The sequence below is a fragment of the Hippocampus zosterae genome, chromosome 4 (assembly GCF_025434085.1).
Source record: "Hippocampus zosterae strain Florida chromosome 4, ASM2543408v3, whole genome shotgun sequence".
NCBI classification, from domain to species: Eukaryota; Metazoa; Chordata; class Actinopteri; order Syngnathiformes; family Syngnathidae; genus Hippocampus; species Hippocampus zosterae.
Window position 1 is genome coordinate 5,818,780 of NC_067454.1, and position 14,772 is coordinate 5,833,551.

The 14,772-nt window shown below is 41.8% G+C and overlaps 3 protein-coding genes and 1 long non-coding RNA gene across 4 annotated transcripts in view; 1 reads left to right on the plus strand and 3 right to left on the minus strand.

Moving 5' to 3' along the window:
• The window catches only part of LOC127600010 (AT-rich interactive domain-containing protein 3B-like), a 72,303-nt gene extending 66,731 nt beyond the window's left edge, over positions 1-5,572 (minus strand). The window contains exons 1-2 of the mRNA XM_052064340.1: positions 4,204-5,572; positions 1,593-2,234 (exon numbers count right to left, since the gene is read on the minus strand). Of these exons, the coding sequence (XP_051920300.1) occupies positions 1,593-2,234; positions 4,204-4,239 (678 nt within the window). The 5' untranslated portion in view covers positions 4,240-5,572. The remainder of the gene's footprint in view (positions 1-1,592; positions 2,235-4,203) is intronic.
• The window catches only part of LOC127600078 (uncharacterized), a 44,477-nt gene continuing 32,212 nt past the window's right edge, over positions 2,508-14,772 (plus strand). Inside the window, exons 1-2 of the long non-coding RNA XR_007962257.1 lie at positions 2,508-2,594; positions 2,872-3,301. This is a non-coding gene — a long non-coding RNA (uncharacterized LOC127600078). The remainder of the gene's footprint in view (positions 2,595-2,871; positions 3,302-14,772) is intronic.
• fam219b (family with sequence similarity 219 member B) lies at positions 6,151-12,150 on the minus strand. The gene is made up of 6 exons (XM_052064408.1): positions 11,946-12,150; positions 11,035-11,143; positions 9,774-9,867; positions 9,621-9,698; positions 9,448-9,499; positions 6,151-9,042 (listed from the first exon to the last, which is right to left on the minus strand). Exons 1-6 carry the CDS (start codon positions 12,009-12,011, stop codon positions 8,893-8,895), a joined length of 549 nt encoding a protein of 182 aa, XP_051920368.1. The 5' UTR covers positions 12,012-12,150; the 3' UTR covers positions 6,151-8,892.
• On the minus strand, positions 12,632-14,680 carry LOC127600049 (cytochrome c oxidase subunit 5A, mitochondrial-like). The gene is made up of 5 exons (XM_052064409.1): positions 14,515-14,680; positions 13,846-13,962; positions 13,644-13,765; positions 12,850-12,972; positions 12,632-12,752 (listed from the first exon to the last, which is right to left on the minus strand). Exons 1-4 carry the CDS (start codon positions 14,588-14,590, stop codon positions 12,859-12,861), a joined length of 429 nt encoding a protein of 142 aa, XP_051920369.1. The 5' UTR covers positions 14,591-14,680; the 3' UTR covers positions 12,632-12,752; positions 12,850-12,858.

Consider the following 14,772-nt stretch of genomic DNA (forward strand, 5'->3'; position numbering starts at 1 on the left):
GACACCCTGAATCGGTTGCCAGCCAATCGCAGGGCACACAGAAACGAACAACCATCCGCACTCACACTCACACCTAGGGACAATTTAGAGTCTTCAATCAGCCTGCCACGCATGTTTTTGGAATGTGGGAGGAAACCGGAGCACCCGGAGAAAACCCACGCAGGCCCGGGGAGAACATGCAAACTCCACACAGGGAGGCCGGAGCTGGAATCGAACCCGGTACCTCTGCACTGTGAAGTCGACGTGCTAACCACTGGACTACCGGGCCGCCCAATTATAATATAATATATATATATTATATATGTACCAAATATTTATCAGAGTTTTGCGGAGAATTTTTCAGGGTTGGTTGGGGTTTTTTTTTTGTTTCCATTGCATATCAATGGCCATGAATTATCTGCCAATTTTTGGCTTTTTGAGGACCATTCCCAGTCCCCGGCGACTTGTGAGGGTCGACTGTCAAGTAAATAACTTAGTTGAATTGATAGGATAGACTGCTCCACCTTTTGTATGGATTTTAAACAAACACACACACATTTTAACTGTCCAATAGAAAACAAACCCCAAAATATTTTCTTTGCGTTCTGGATAAGTATACGGCTGCAAACAAGACACTCGATACAGACAAACAAGCATTCAAATTCCCAATCACACACAAGGACAATTAAAGAGTCTTGACTAAACCAAACATGCACGTTTCGGGAGTGTGGGAGGAAGCCAGAGTAGAGAAGTTGCACAAGTTCACATTTCTGAAAGTGAACACAAATGTGATCCAAGTCGAGTAGACGATAAAGTCGCTCATGACATGATTGGTATTTTGTTTCACTGATGGGGTGTCTTAAAATCACAGGAACGAGAACGCTTTGTAATGATCTACAACAGGGGTGCCCAAACCTTTTGGATCGAAGATCTACTTTTTGATCAACTAACCTTACGGGATCTACCCTTACCGGGGCGTGCACGCACACAAACACACAAATTAAAGATTTACCTGCTTTATTTTATTTTTTAAACATTTTTTTTTAGTGAAAATGAGACTGATTAGTGTGCAGTGTATATTAACACAAAAAATATATTACTAACATGTACAAAGACACACAAATGGTTGTTTGTTTTTTTTCTTCTCGACACTCCTCGGATCTACTTGGGATCTGGCTTAGATCTACCGGTAGATCAGGATCTACCTAATGGGCACCCCTGATCTACAGTATATTCATTAACACAAAACATATTGTTTAGTCAACCAATGGACTAATCTGTCCAATCCCTAAACCTGGAATACTTGGAGAAACATGCACAATAAGAATATGCAAAATGCACTCAGGAAAGCCAAGAGCTTGGATTCAAACCCCAATTCTCAGACCGGAGAGGCAGATTTGCGAACCACTTGGCCTTATACTGCCCGGGTGTAACCAGATGTGAATTGCATTTTGTTCCCTTACTGTACTAAATCTGAAGTGAACTTGACCATAAAACCAATGTATGGACTGTACGTACCAATGTGTGATTTCTGGTACGGTTATATCGGTCATGTTCAACACAACCACAATTATGATACGGCGTGCGATTAAAACAACTTTGAAGAAACCGACCTGTCTGAAGTGGTCGTCAAAGCTCCAGTCGGCCTGGCCGTTGGGGGAAGTGGCCTGGTGAGCACCCGCTGGCGACAGGTCCTCATCGGGCTCCTGTTTGACCCTGATGGGCGGGGACGGCGCCCTCTGCGGCGCCGACGCCACAAAGCCGCCGTAAGGTCGGGCGGGCGGCATGCGAGCGGCGCTCTGCTGCAGCGCCAGCGTCTGCTTACGGAGGAACTCGAGGCCCCCGGCGCCGTTTGCGCTCTCCCCGTCCTCATCGCTACGCTCATCGCCATCCATCATCTCGTTGTCGTCATCCTCGTCAGCCGAGTCGCGGCCCCGGTCCTCGTCGTCCTCCTTCTCAGAGTCTACACTGCTCTGATTGGTCACACGGGGAGGCAGCGGAGGCGGCAACGCTCCGGCCAGGCCCTTGCCCATGAAGTTGGCCCCCGAGGCCCTTGCCGCGGCGAGGATGGCCTGTTGGGCAGCCACCTGCTGGGCATACATGATGTGGGCCTCGCGCAGCTTCCTCTCTTTGCGCTCCATCTCCAGCCGGGCTTGCTGCTGGCGCTGAAGTTGCTCCATCACCGCCTCCAGCTTCATGCCCCCTGTGGAGGTGCTCTGAGGAAAGGCTACACCAGGCTCCTGAGACATGCTGGGCTGCGGGCAAATACCTTGTTGTTAACAAAGGCAAGTTGATTTTTTATAGCACTTTTCATGCAGGAGTCCTTTGCGGTTTACAAAGGACTATAAGTAATCATTAAACACACGACATAAAAGGCGATAAAACGAAACGACAGAACAAATCACAGACTGTCGAGTTAAAATCAAAGGATAAAAGCAAGATGAATTTATGAAAAGGAAAAAAAAATGAACCACCACCACCCTGAAAGCCAGAATTGCATTCCTGCCGCATTAATTGAATCCCAATCCCTGTTCTATGAGCTTCTGGTATAGGAAAGGTGCCCACGAGGAAAACAGTAGAATTCCTTTTGCAAAACAAGATGGATAGTGAAGACCGTTATGGCATTGTCTGCTGGTCAGGCAGCATCTCAGCCCGGGACAGAAAGAGACTGGAGCGACTGGTCAGGAAGGCCAGTTCTGTCCTGGGTTGCTCCCTTGACACTCTGGAGGAGGTGGGCAACAGAAGGATGCTAACTAAGCTAAAAGCTATGATGGCCAGTCCCTCCCACCCCCTCCAGCCCGCCCTGACAGCACTTGGTAGCTCCTTCTGCCAGAGACTGTTACTCCCGCGCTGTAAATTTCCCACTGTGGGACAAATAATGGATATTTTAAGATAGGCACATAAGATGGACTGATATGAAAATGGAAGAATAAATGATGACTAAGCAACAGGCAGGTGATGTGTGGAGATTGATAGCTATTAGAGATAAGAGAAAACTATATCAACCTGTAATACCCGACATCTTGATAGTCATTCCTGCCTTTGTCACATCCCGGCTCGATTACTGCAATGCCCTTTACTTTGGAGTCAGCCAGTCCTCCATTAAGCGTTTCCAGCTGGTCCAGAATGCCGCTGCTCGCCTCTTGACTGGTACTTGTAAGAGGAAGCACATAACTCCTACTCTGACATCCCTTCACTGGCTCCCCATTCATTTTAGAGTTATTTTCAAGATCCCGCTCTTTGTTTTCAAATCTCTGAATAATCTCGCGCCACCTTACCTCTCTGAGCTCATCCGCCCCTACACACCTGCCCGGCACCTCAGGTCTGTGGACCGGACATTATTAGAAGTACCAAGCACTAAACTGAGGCTCGGAGGGGATCGAGCGTTTTCGGTTGCTGGTCCCTCTCTCTGGAATGACCTCCCACTGAACATTCGGCAAGCCTCCTCGCTGCCCATTTTCAAAGCCCTCCTCAAAACTCACTTGTATTCTTTGGCATTCAACTCAGCATGAGTTAGTATTTGTTCTTGGTTTTACCGTTTGGTGCTTTCTGCCGCCTTTCCTACAGATTTGTCTTACTGTTTATTGTGCATGTTAAATTGCTCCATGTACAGCACTTTGTATGCAGCGATGACTGTTTGAAAGTGCTCTATAAATACTGTTGACTTGACTTGACTTATGCTTCAACCAACGTAACATTCCAAAACTTGCAGTACAAGTCTGGCAAACGTACATTTTAGATCCTGAACATTGTCGCTGAAAAACCGGAGACTAATGTTATCATATTTCGACGTTACATGCCTATTAAAGACGGTTGGATTTAAAAAACAAAGGCGCAAATTTGACTAAACGATTCGTATGTAACTAAGAATGTCTCAACACAAAATGACGTAAAATGACCTCCGGGTGAAAACGAAGGCGCAAACTGTCAAAAAAAGGGGGGGTCGCCGTTCCACCTTTTGCAGGCATTCATCATCCTCCGGGTGGTAATACATTTTTTTAAATGCTTAAAATTATATGACTACAAGTAATATTTAAACTAGCTTCTGGGGTTTCTTCCCGACTTTTTGGCTTTTTTTACCACACCGGCCTCGCGCGCGCTAATTCAGCAGACCGTTAAAAATTAACTCAAAAACGGCGACTTTTCCCCCCCGTTTTTTGGTATTGTTTATTTGTAAAAGCAAACGGGAATGCAGAGGAGCCCAAAGGGGCGAGCACTACTCACCATTTGCGCCTTACTACTGCCGGAGTTGTCCACCATGCCTCCCGATTGCCTCGCTGCTGGCACTCGTTCAAACTCACTAGTAAACACACGCGCACGTCAGCAGACGAGTACGCGCACGTCTGGGGCGGAAGACGAGGAAGGATCAATGCACTCACGACGCACAAGTATCAAAAAAGCGCTAAAAGCTCTTATTCCCACTGCTTTTTCCCACTCAATAAATATGAGACACTGCTTTTTTTCGCACTCTGTCTTATTAAATTATTTTCTGAGCCTTTTTTTTTTGCTTGTTTCCAGAGAAAATTTGACTAACTCACAGGTCGGCGACCCCCCTACTTTACAAATGACACCCCAGTTAAACACGCTGGCACGGGTATCGTGCTCTTTATTGCTCACTTGCGGAAATTTGCTCAAGAGTGTCGATCGGGCTTTGGAAGATGACTGGACGTTCGGTGGTTCGTTGCGTTCAAAGCAGCTTGGAATTTTCATCAAAATCCAAATTGAGTAACTTTTTTGGGCTAAAATGTCAAGTGATTGTTGACGTAAAAAGGACGCCGTCACACAATTGAACTACTACTTATCCATTACATGTATTACACTAATAATCAATAAGAACTGCGCTGTGTGATAAGCCTGACATAGAGCAACTCCGATTGAACGGTGAATGCATCTTCCTGGTCTTTTAACGAAGGCAAAAGAACGCATCGTAGCTCTGCACTGCCCCCTGGGGTGTAAAATGTAATCACACGAGACAGAATGGATCTTTTATTTGATCATGTAAACAAACAAACAAAAAACAAGAACAGTCGTATTAAAAGTAAACATACGCATTGTAAAATAACAAAATGTCGACGAGTATATTGTCCAGCAATTGCATAGCATAGGTTGACTTTTGCTACCAACCAGTGATGCTAAACTAAGGTGGGCCAAAAGAATGTATTGTTTAAAATGGTTTGAAAGTGAGGAAGGAAGTGAAGAAGGCTGATAAGGAGTTAGGAAGAAGTATCGGGAGGAAGTATGGATGGTGGCCTCACAGTTCCTTTTAGTAGCAAAGTGACAAGATGTCCCCTAAATGACAGTCAAGATGCAGAGACTGGTTGGAATGGCCACTTCAACCTGAGTTTTCAGTTCAAGGCAGCAATAATTTTGTACATTGGATTATGGTTTCCTGAGAAACGTGTTTTTTGTGTCGGAAAAATTGTCTTTTGGGGGAGTGTTTTTGTGTAACATCAAAAAATTGAGGGGGAGAAAGAGAGAGAGTCAAAGAAATGCCCTGAAACAGGGCAAAAGGTTATTCTCCAGATACCTCCTCGCCCTTTTTGTTTCGTCAGATACTCTGCAAAACCCTTCTCCAATTGCGTGACAATTTTTTGTTAAAAATCTACATGAATACAATCATACAGGCCGAAATTCTAAGATGTTCAATGAGTTGCCAGGTCAAAATTTTGTGACATTTCGAATGGCGTCCCTTCCCCTAAAAGCGCGAGTTAGGTCGCGCATTATTAGGACATTATCCAGGAGACCGGTGTGAGCATGTACTTTAGTCATTGGGTGTTTTCAATCAATTTATTTGTTGTGAAGAATTATAGAGGTGTTTCACGTCCTCATTCTATTTTTTTTTAAATAGAGAATTCCACAAGGATGGCAAAGGAAGCCACTTGTCACATTGCTACTTTATTCCTATCCGTCTGTCCAGGTATCCGTGTTCGGGTAGATTCTGGAGTGTTTCAGCCGTCAATCACACGGTACATTTGGCAAGCGTTCATTGAGATGTATACAGATCTGAATTTTGTGATGCGCTAATATGTGTTGCATTGATCTACCAAAGTTTGAGGAATGTTCCATTGTTGAAGAAGGATATTTAATAAATGTCATTTTGGTTCAAGTGTAAAGAAATTAAAATGTGGGTACATACTTTTGGCGCACCCTGTAAAAAAAAAAATATTTAAAAAATCCACCCATCCATTTTCTAGACCACATACCCTCAGAATAACATGAACCATTTGTTCGTTGATTGCGTCAAAGGTCATTTTAAATGTTCGGGTTTTACGCTGCCATTTGCCGTCGCTTATAGAGTAAGTGCTTTCCCCCGATGAGAAGAACCAACACCGCCACAAGAGGAAACTTATGCGGGTTGCAACCACTCATAAGAGAAAAATGCTCTTTCTATTCCGCAAATGTACAGTAAAAGGCAAAGCGCTCGCCCTTCCTCGGTCTCACACACAATAAACATTTCCAACGGTTGCAACCATAGTTTTGTCACACAATGTATTGAAAAAAAGACATCCAGCAATTCTTTTCTGAATGCTGCTGTTCCCATCTCTGAAAGTTATAAATAAATAATAAATACATCTACTTAGTTATAGCGCCAACGCAAAACTCTTGACGCAACATTGCTTCTCAACTCACCAGAAACCCCTTTGGTGTAAAGCCCTACATGTCTCTTCTTTTCCAAGCTGAATGCAAGCAATCTATAGCGTGTTGTTTTAGACTTCGATGAACATTTTTTTTAATTTTCACATGCCGGAGACCATCCCACTGCATTTGCTACCTCACTCATTGGCTTAAGTATTTTGGAGATAGTGCACATTTATGTGAACGCTTTGATTGAGGTGACGACAAAGGTGTCCTCGGGCTACGCAGACATGAAAAAAAAAAAGAAAATCAGAACACTACGAGGGGGGAAAAAGTTGCAATGTTATCCAAAAAAAATACACAAGTTTTGCGCGAAGAATGCAACCTCGTGGGAATGAGGTTACAATGTTAGAAGACGGCGTAATATGATGAGAAAAAAAAATATTTGAGAGTATAAAAAGTTGAAAAGTTACAAGAATATGATATAAATTTGTACGGTGACAATAATTATGTTTGACATTTTTATGAAATAAAGTCACAATGCTACTGAAAAAAGTTGGAGCAAGCGTTTACGTACATGATTGAAGTTGTAAAGAATTCAGTTTTAGAATAGTCGTGGTGTCGAAACAATTCAATCTTAATGTTACCGGTACACCAAAAAAGTTGTAATAGAAGAATATGAATTGGTATGCGAATAAAGTGGGACATGTTACAAGAATTCTAATGCTATGAAAAAAAAATCCTTCTTTCTCAAAATATATTTGTAACTTGATTAAAAATTTGTAAAGTTAGGCAAAATAAAATTGCAATGTTACAAGAGTCACCTCGTAATCTTGTTACAACAAATTCCTAACATTTCAAGCGCAACGTTGTACGGTTACGGGAATAACGTTGTGACATTGCGAGAACGTCCTAACATTGAAACTGATGTAACGTTCAAAGAGTCAATTCCATCATGAGGATAAAATTATGTTACAAAATTGAAGACATTCGCTTATGACAAATTCGTAATGTTACGAAAATAAAGTCCGGACTGTGATAAGAACAAAGTTGTAATGCTACATGAATGAAGCGCTAATGTGATGAGGAAGAAAGGAAGTAGGTTGTAATATTAGGAGCGTAAAGTCATAATGGTATGACCATTCATTCATTCATTCATTCATCTTCTGTACCGCTTGATCCTCACTAGGGTCGCGGGGGGTGCTGGAGCCCATTCCAGCCGTCTCCGGGCAGTAGGCGGGAGACACCCTGAATCGGTTGCCAGCCAATCGCAGGGCACACATAGATGAACAACCATCCACGCTCACACTCACACCTAGGGACAATTTAGAGTGTTCAATCAGCCTGCCATGCATATTTTTGGAATGTGGGAAGAAACCGGAGCACCCGGAGAAAACCCACGCAGGCCCGGGGAGAACATGCAAACTCCACACAGGGAGGCCGGAGCTGGAATCGAACCCGGTACCTCTGCACTGTGAAGCCAACGTGCTAACCACTGCACTACCGGGCCGCCCAATGGTATGACCATTAAGTTATAAATTTGCATGAATAAAGTCATAATGTCATTAAAAAAAAGTTGGAATGCGAGTCCAATTTTTTTTTGTGGCATTATAATTTGTATATTATATTCAACTGCTTTTTTTCCTCCTAAAATTAATGTATTGCCATATTCTACATATATTTTTTCCCCTTTGAAATGTGGCCCTAATATTCCTCGGTAGTATCATAATAATGAAGCCCACTAATTATAATAAATAAAAATAAAAATCCATGATTACCGAGCCATTAGCATTGGATCGTTATATAAGCGAGCAAGCCGTTTTCAACCCTTAAGGGTCAATCATTTGATAAGAGAACACATTTCAATGTCGATTGCACCCCGACGCTAGCAAAAGAATTCATAAAAAAAAAAAAAACTAGAAAAATAAGTGCATCACTCAAGCGTACTTAACTTAATATCCTATTCAAATCCTTTCAGGTTATTAATGTGGGAGTAGGTGACGTTCATGTAACAGCAATCAGGGAATGTAAGAATTGCAAATGAAACATGCAGATGCCACACGTCCGCGCCAGTCACTCCATTTGTAGTGCTAGCACAGTGAAACGTACGAGAAAAAAAAATACAAAAATAGGGTCAAGCTTTGGAGTCACAGTGGATAAGGCTTTTTGTTTTGTTTTTTTGCTGTCCATCTCCGCGGCGATGCGGTTGAGGAGGAGGCCCGCTCTCGGCTCCAGAGTAGGAAACCCCGGTTCAAGGAGGCAAGAAGGCAGCGTGCGCCGGTCTCCCAACAGCCGCTACAAACCTGCTTTGGCGCTCTGCAGTAAAGTAGCAGCCTTTCACTGCGTGCAGCAGGACGGAGCTTCTATGCAGCAACACACAGAGGAACCCATGGCTTTGGGTGGGATCAGGTCCAGGTCCTCGTCGTCGGGAATCTCGTCCAGCCGGTAGCCGTCTTGCAGAAGCTGCCGACTCAAGTCCGGATGGATCTGAAAGGGACACAGCGAAACTGTTTCAAAAAAGATGCAAGCTGTCAAAACAGAACCAAAGAGGCTTGAATTTCACCTGATATTAACACTGTCATTTTGTACTTGTGGTGGTGGGGTGGGGGTACGGTTTTCAACGTGAATGGGCATGAGGCTACGATGGTAGTTTTAAGTACAGGTAACTGAATTTGAGTCATTGAATAAATGCTAAGTTCCTAAATCAGGTGCATTTCAATGACAACACAGATATTTTCGGCATTTGTGAACTATCCCCGCCCACAGAGAGCAGTGTCCACTACATTCTGGAAAAAAAAAAAAACAATAATATGCAACGGCCTTATTTGCCGCTGCCCGTATGAAAAGGTGAAATTACAAGTGCAAGAATGCGCGGCTGTGGGAGTGACTCACCTCGGCCGAGGAGTAGCCCGAGGAGCACTGCTCAAAATCAATCTCTTCATCGCTACAACAACACGAACAACCAGTTCTGTTATTCTCATTGTCGAAACATTTGGCGTGTGGGAAAAACAAAAACGGACAGGACAGAACAGGTTCTGACTTGACAACAGCATTTGTGTCTTTACCTGTCAGAATCCAATGCAATCAAAGTTTCTTCGGCACGTTGACTCAAGGCAGCGTAGCCCTTGTTATACTTGACTTTTCTGTAAAATAATTCAAGACAATGACGCTCTCTGCTACGGGACGTTGTAGGACATGACGCCAAGTCTTGTTGTTACCTTTTGGCTCCTTGTCTGGGCTGATGCATGACAGGCGGTCCCGGTGAGAGAGCCTTTTTCTTAAGAGCTTTCCTGGCGAGCTCCCTGTGTTTTTCTATGATGTTCGCAGTGGTTAGCATACAATTCCAATACAAGATGTCACCCTCCATTATTTTACACCCTACGCGAGTGAGTTGCACAGTAAATCCTTCAGACAATCGACATCAACGGCTAAGTGGGAATGAACGCCACTCTTCACATTACGGGAATTAAAGTCTTAATATTATGTCATGAAGGTGTCAAATATTATGAAAAATGACAAAATGTTGCAAGTGTGCAACAGTTATAAAATATGACTAAAAGTAACATATTAAGTTGTAATCATATGCAAATTTTAAAAAATAGTTTGCAAAACAAAAAAAAAGTGGAGCTCAAAGCAGTCGTAATGTTACAAGACTAAAGTCACAACGTTAAGTCAAGTCAACAGTATTTATAGAGCCCTTTCAAACAGCCATCGCTGCATACAAAGTGCTGTACATGGAGCAATTTAACATGCACAATAAACAGTAAGACAAATCGGTAATAAAGGCGGTAGAAACGTTACGTCAATTAAGTTTTCAAATACTGCAAAAAAAGTTGGAGCATTAGGATAATAAATTCATAACATATAGTGATGTCCTGATTTTTTTTTCAGAGTCTGACACTTTTGATATCTACCGATACAATAAGTTGTAATTAAGGTGTAAAAAAAAAAAAAACTGACAAAGATTTTTAATTTACGAAAACAAAGTCGTAACATCACAACAGTAAATCCTGGAATCGAATTCAACATTTTCAGGTCATTGTTATGTCATCGTGGTGACATATCTTATGTGTATACAGTATATTAAGCATGACTCGTGGAACAAAACAAAAAAAAAGTATTATTACATGAAAAAATCTGAAAAAAATCTATTTTTCATGTGAAATATTGCGAGAATCAAGTCATAAAATATGACCAAAATGTGGGCGAAGATATAAATGAATTTGAAACTAAATAAATAATTCATAATCTGCACCTTTTTTGTGTTTCCCAAAATGGAATCCTTTCTCGCTGACACGTGCTTTACAAAGCATTTCACCAATTTTCACTGTGTGAAGGTTCAGAATGGCTTGTTGAAACTTGTTTCCTCACTTCATGTTTTTTTGTTTTTTTTTAAACTGCAAAGACTGTGTGCAAACACTGTAAAATTGTGTTGACTGGCTCTCAATAACTGGCTCTCAATAACTCATGACTACTCACGTAGCTTGAGGTGGATGGCTGGCACCCTGGACATGATGTAAGGTCCTCTCTTCTCTGTTGACCTGATGCCTCCATCGCTGCTTTTAGGCCTTGCGCCACTACCGGGCACCTTGAGTGGCAAATTGATGGATGTTATTTACATTCACTTCCTTACACGGTCATCAATCGATGAATCGGGTTAAAAGATGTAATTTCAAACTTGCAGTGCAGAAAATGCACAAAAACAAATTAATTAATATGACTCTATTGTAATGTGATTGAAAATAGGCAAAAATGCTCAATGTTTCCCAAAGTCAAAACGAAGTTTGCAAATGTACTGTTATGGTTCAACACAAAGATAATAAGTCTGCTTTTGTGGAGGACTACAGAAATGAGAGAACATTTACTCTTGAGAGGCTGAAATTCTGAGGATGTGACAATTTTAAACCTTGTGTTGACATGATTAATCGATTATCAAACCAATCACTGTATCGATAAATTGCTATGTTGTTGATAAATCGATCCAACTTGACTGTCTCCTGTGATTGGTTGGCGACCAGTTGAGGATGTAAATCTGCTGGGGTCTGCCCAATAAATGCCTGGCCTTCTCTTCAGTTGAGTCACTAAATGCTAATAGTTTCAATCCTATTGATGACAAGATGAGCTTGCTCTTTCTGAGCTAGCTAATTAATGTATGTTGTGATTTATAACATTAGAAAAGAGCATCCTGCCCATAGAATCCGAATAACAATGTTTCCAAATTACAGAGTAGACATTAATTCGAATTTTTTTAAGTATGTAGCCATGTAAACAAAATCATGAAAACTCAAATCTGGTGTCAATTTCAATGGACACAAACTAAGTGAGCTAGCTCGTCGTAGCTGCGTTTAGCTCTTAGCCCAAATAGCTTTGGTTAGCCGCGAGAGCTTTACCGTCAAACTAGGAGCCTCCTCGAGCAAGTTGTCCTTCTCCGGCTCCTCGGAGATGTCGTTCATCATCGTGGCGTCGGTTGTCACAACATACAGCACTTCAGCATGCCCATGACAAGCCGGAATTTGTTGTCAACGCCGACAGGCAGTGGAGAGAGTATTAGCCTAGCTAGCTGCTGGTAAGGATTCAATGCGTTTCCGGTTAACATTTCAAAATAAGATGTTGTAGAAGGTTGAAAAGGTTTTTGTGTTAGCGTATTCTTCCTTTTCTAAGTGGATAACTCGGGCACATTTGATATTTGCGTCGGAATAAATGGATAATTACAACAAAATTGCCACTTGACGGTCTTTTTTTCTCTCAAAATAAAGGCATACGGGTTGAAATGAAAGGGAATTTTGGTATCCAGTACAGTACTGTTTCTTACATATTTATGGCAGTACTGTATGTACTTGCAATGTATTGATGACTCAATATTTTTAACCGACTGTAATAACAGTAATGTCGGCAATCTCAGAAAATTTGTTTTTGAACACTGTTCACTGTTGGTAAAAGTATTTATAATTACAGGTACTTGCGTCTTCAGTCAAAATTCTACGAAAAAATAAAATATAAATGGACAGAGCTGAATCACGTGTAGTAGAGCGATGTGTACATCATTTGATCCGTTATGTAGTAAGAACACACACACTTCTGACAGTATTTGTTTATTCGGTCCACCACTTTTTACATAACAGGACAGTATGGGATCAATTAACACTATGGACATTTTTGACAGAAGACAGTATAAGAGAGTTCATCTCTCCAAGCACCTGAGGGGGGGGGGGGGGGGGGGGGGGAATTTGCATTGAGTGCCCAAAGATCCATTTGTAGATAATACAAGTAGATAGCTGACAAAAATTCAGTCACCTTTGCCTGCTAAATCTTGTCAATACCAAGCTCCTCCGGCGTGGAGATGCCGAGTTCCGCCAACGTGGGCTTCAGCTCCTGCAGCAAGTATGGATAGATGTCTTTGTGGGGGCCCGCTTTGTCCTGCAAAGCAAAATCAAACACCAAACCAAATTTAGTTCCTCCAAGATCGCAGCTTAAAGTGCATCACTAGACATTCACAATATTTATAGTCAGCTGTTTGAGCAAGTGAAAAATGGTTTATATAGCAGACTAAGTACATATAAACAAGAACTTTAATTTAGACAAATGCAACAGGCAAATTACACCTCATGACAATTGCTGCATTTTCCCCATTGATACAATTTACTATTAATTGCTATAAAACTCAGTCGTGAAATTTACTAATTGCTACATTTTCAGAGAAGTTTAATAAAATGTATGTAATAAAGTTGTCACCTTGTATGTATCTGAAGGTCTTATGACTCTTTTTACCAATGAGTTTGCACCTTGAAATATTTTGGAATGTAACTATACTGGTTTTGTGCTTGATACCGAGTATGATATTTTTTTTATATTTAGCATTTTACTGTGATGTTCGCAAATTTTAAACTTTCACTTTCCATTGGGACACAGCTTGTACATTCTGGCAGGAGAACTAACTATGGAAATAATAAGCCTTTGGACTAGTTGTAGTGCGTTTACATTTTTTTTTGTAACGAAAGAAATGTTCATTCATGTACAATGTCCTGAATTGAACAAATAAATAATGCAAACTGTGAAGGAAAGCTGATAAGTGTCTATGTCAAGCTCACTTTGACAGCCTCCAGGATGCGGATGGCACTGGCCAAGTCATTGAGTCTCCGGCACGCCCGAAGAGCTGAATCCAGGATCTTGGCCTCGGGTACCAGGTCATACCCAATCAAAGTGTTCATCCCTTCCAAAAAACAAAACAAAATTATTCAATACTTTCCTTCATGTTGCTGCTTCATCTCCATTGACTCAAATTTCGCCAACCTTTCTTGAGTTCCCAAGTGTCAATGTCGGGCTTGTTGAAGTAGGTGACCCAGCGGGCATCAAATTCCTCATCCGTTTCCACTATGGCATGTGAGTAACATCTGGAAGCTAATGGAGCTGAAAAACATAACTTTTATTGAGAGCTCCATCACGCTGACAGCGTGGCATTTTGTCACCTTAAGCAATTAACGAATAACACATGAATAAAAGGTAATACCGTGATTAATGCCATCAGTTGTATCTTTCTACCAAGATACAAAGAAAACACAAAACATACTTCAGAAAAAAACCTCTTGAAAAATCTTACAATATCACCATGTGGCTATTTTTCAAATTAATTTCTTCTCCCTCCGTGTTTGGATTATCATCTCCGGCTAATGACTCTTGAACTCACCAAGTTGGGTCAACACAAGGTCGTGACATTTGAATTAAACATAACATTTTGCGCTTTGATTTACATTAAAATAAACACACATTAAAACGTTTAGGACTGATAAGTGTTATTAGCGCAATGCTTTATGAATAATGGAATACATTTCAATGTGACCCTTTGCTACCGTTTACGTTCAAATGCTAACTTAGCGAGCTAGCCGCCCGCACATCGGCTACCTCCTGTCTTCTTTTACGTTTCTCCACAGTAGACGTTATCTGTGAAGCAAGGCCTCCTACCTGTGTGTCCGGGTCGGAACCGGGTCGCCAAGGTTCGGGCGCCTGTGGCCGAGAGCCGGAAGACGGCAGAGAACATAGTAGTGAAGCGGATGCTAACTACTGTACTGAATGTGAACGTGCGGCGGCAAAGCGAAAGGACAGTGGACGCCGGAAGAAGACGAAAGGGCATCACGTGACTGACGAAAATAGCCGAAGCCGGTGATTTCAAATTGGCTTGTTGAATCCTAAACGTGATTTCTACCACTAGGGGGAGAGCTT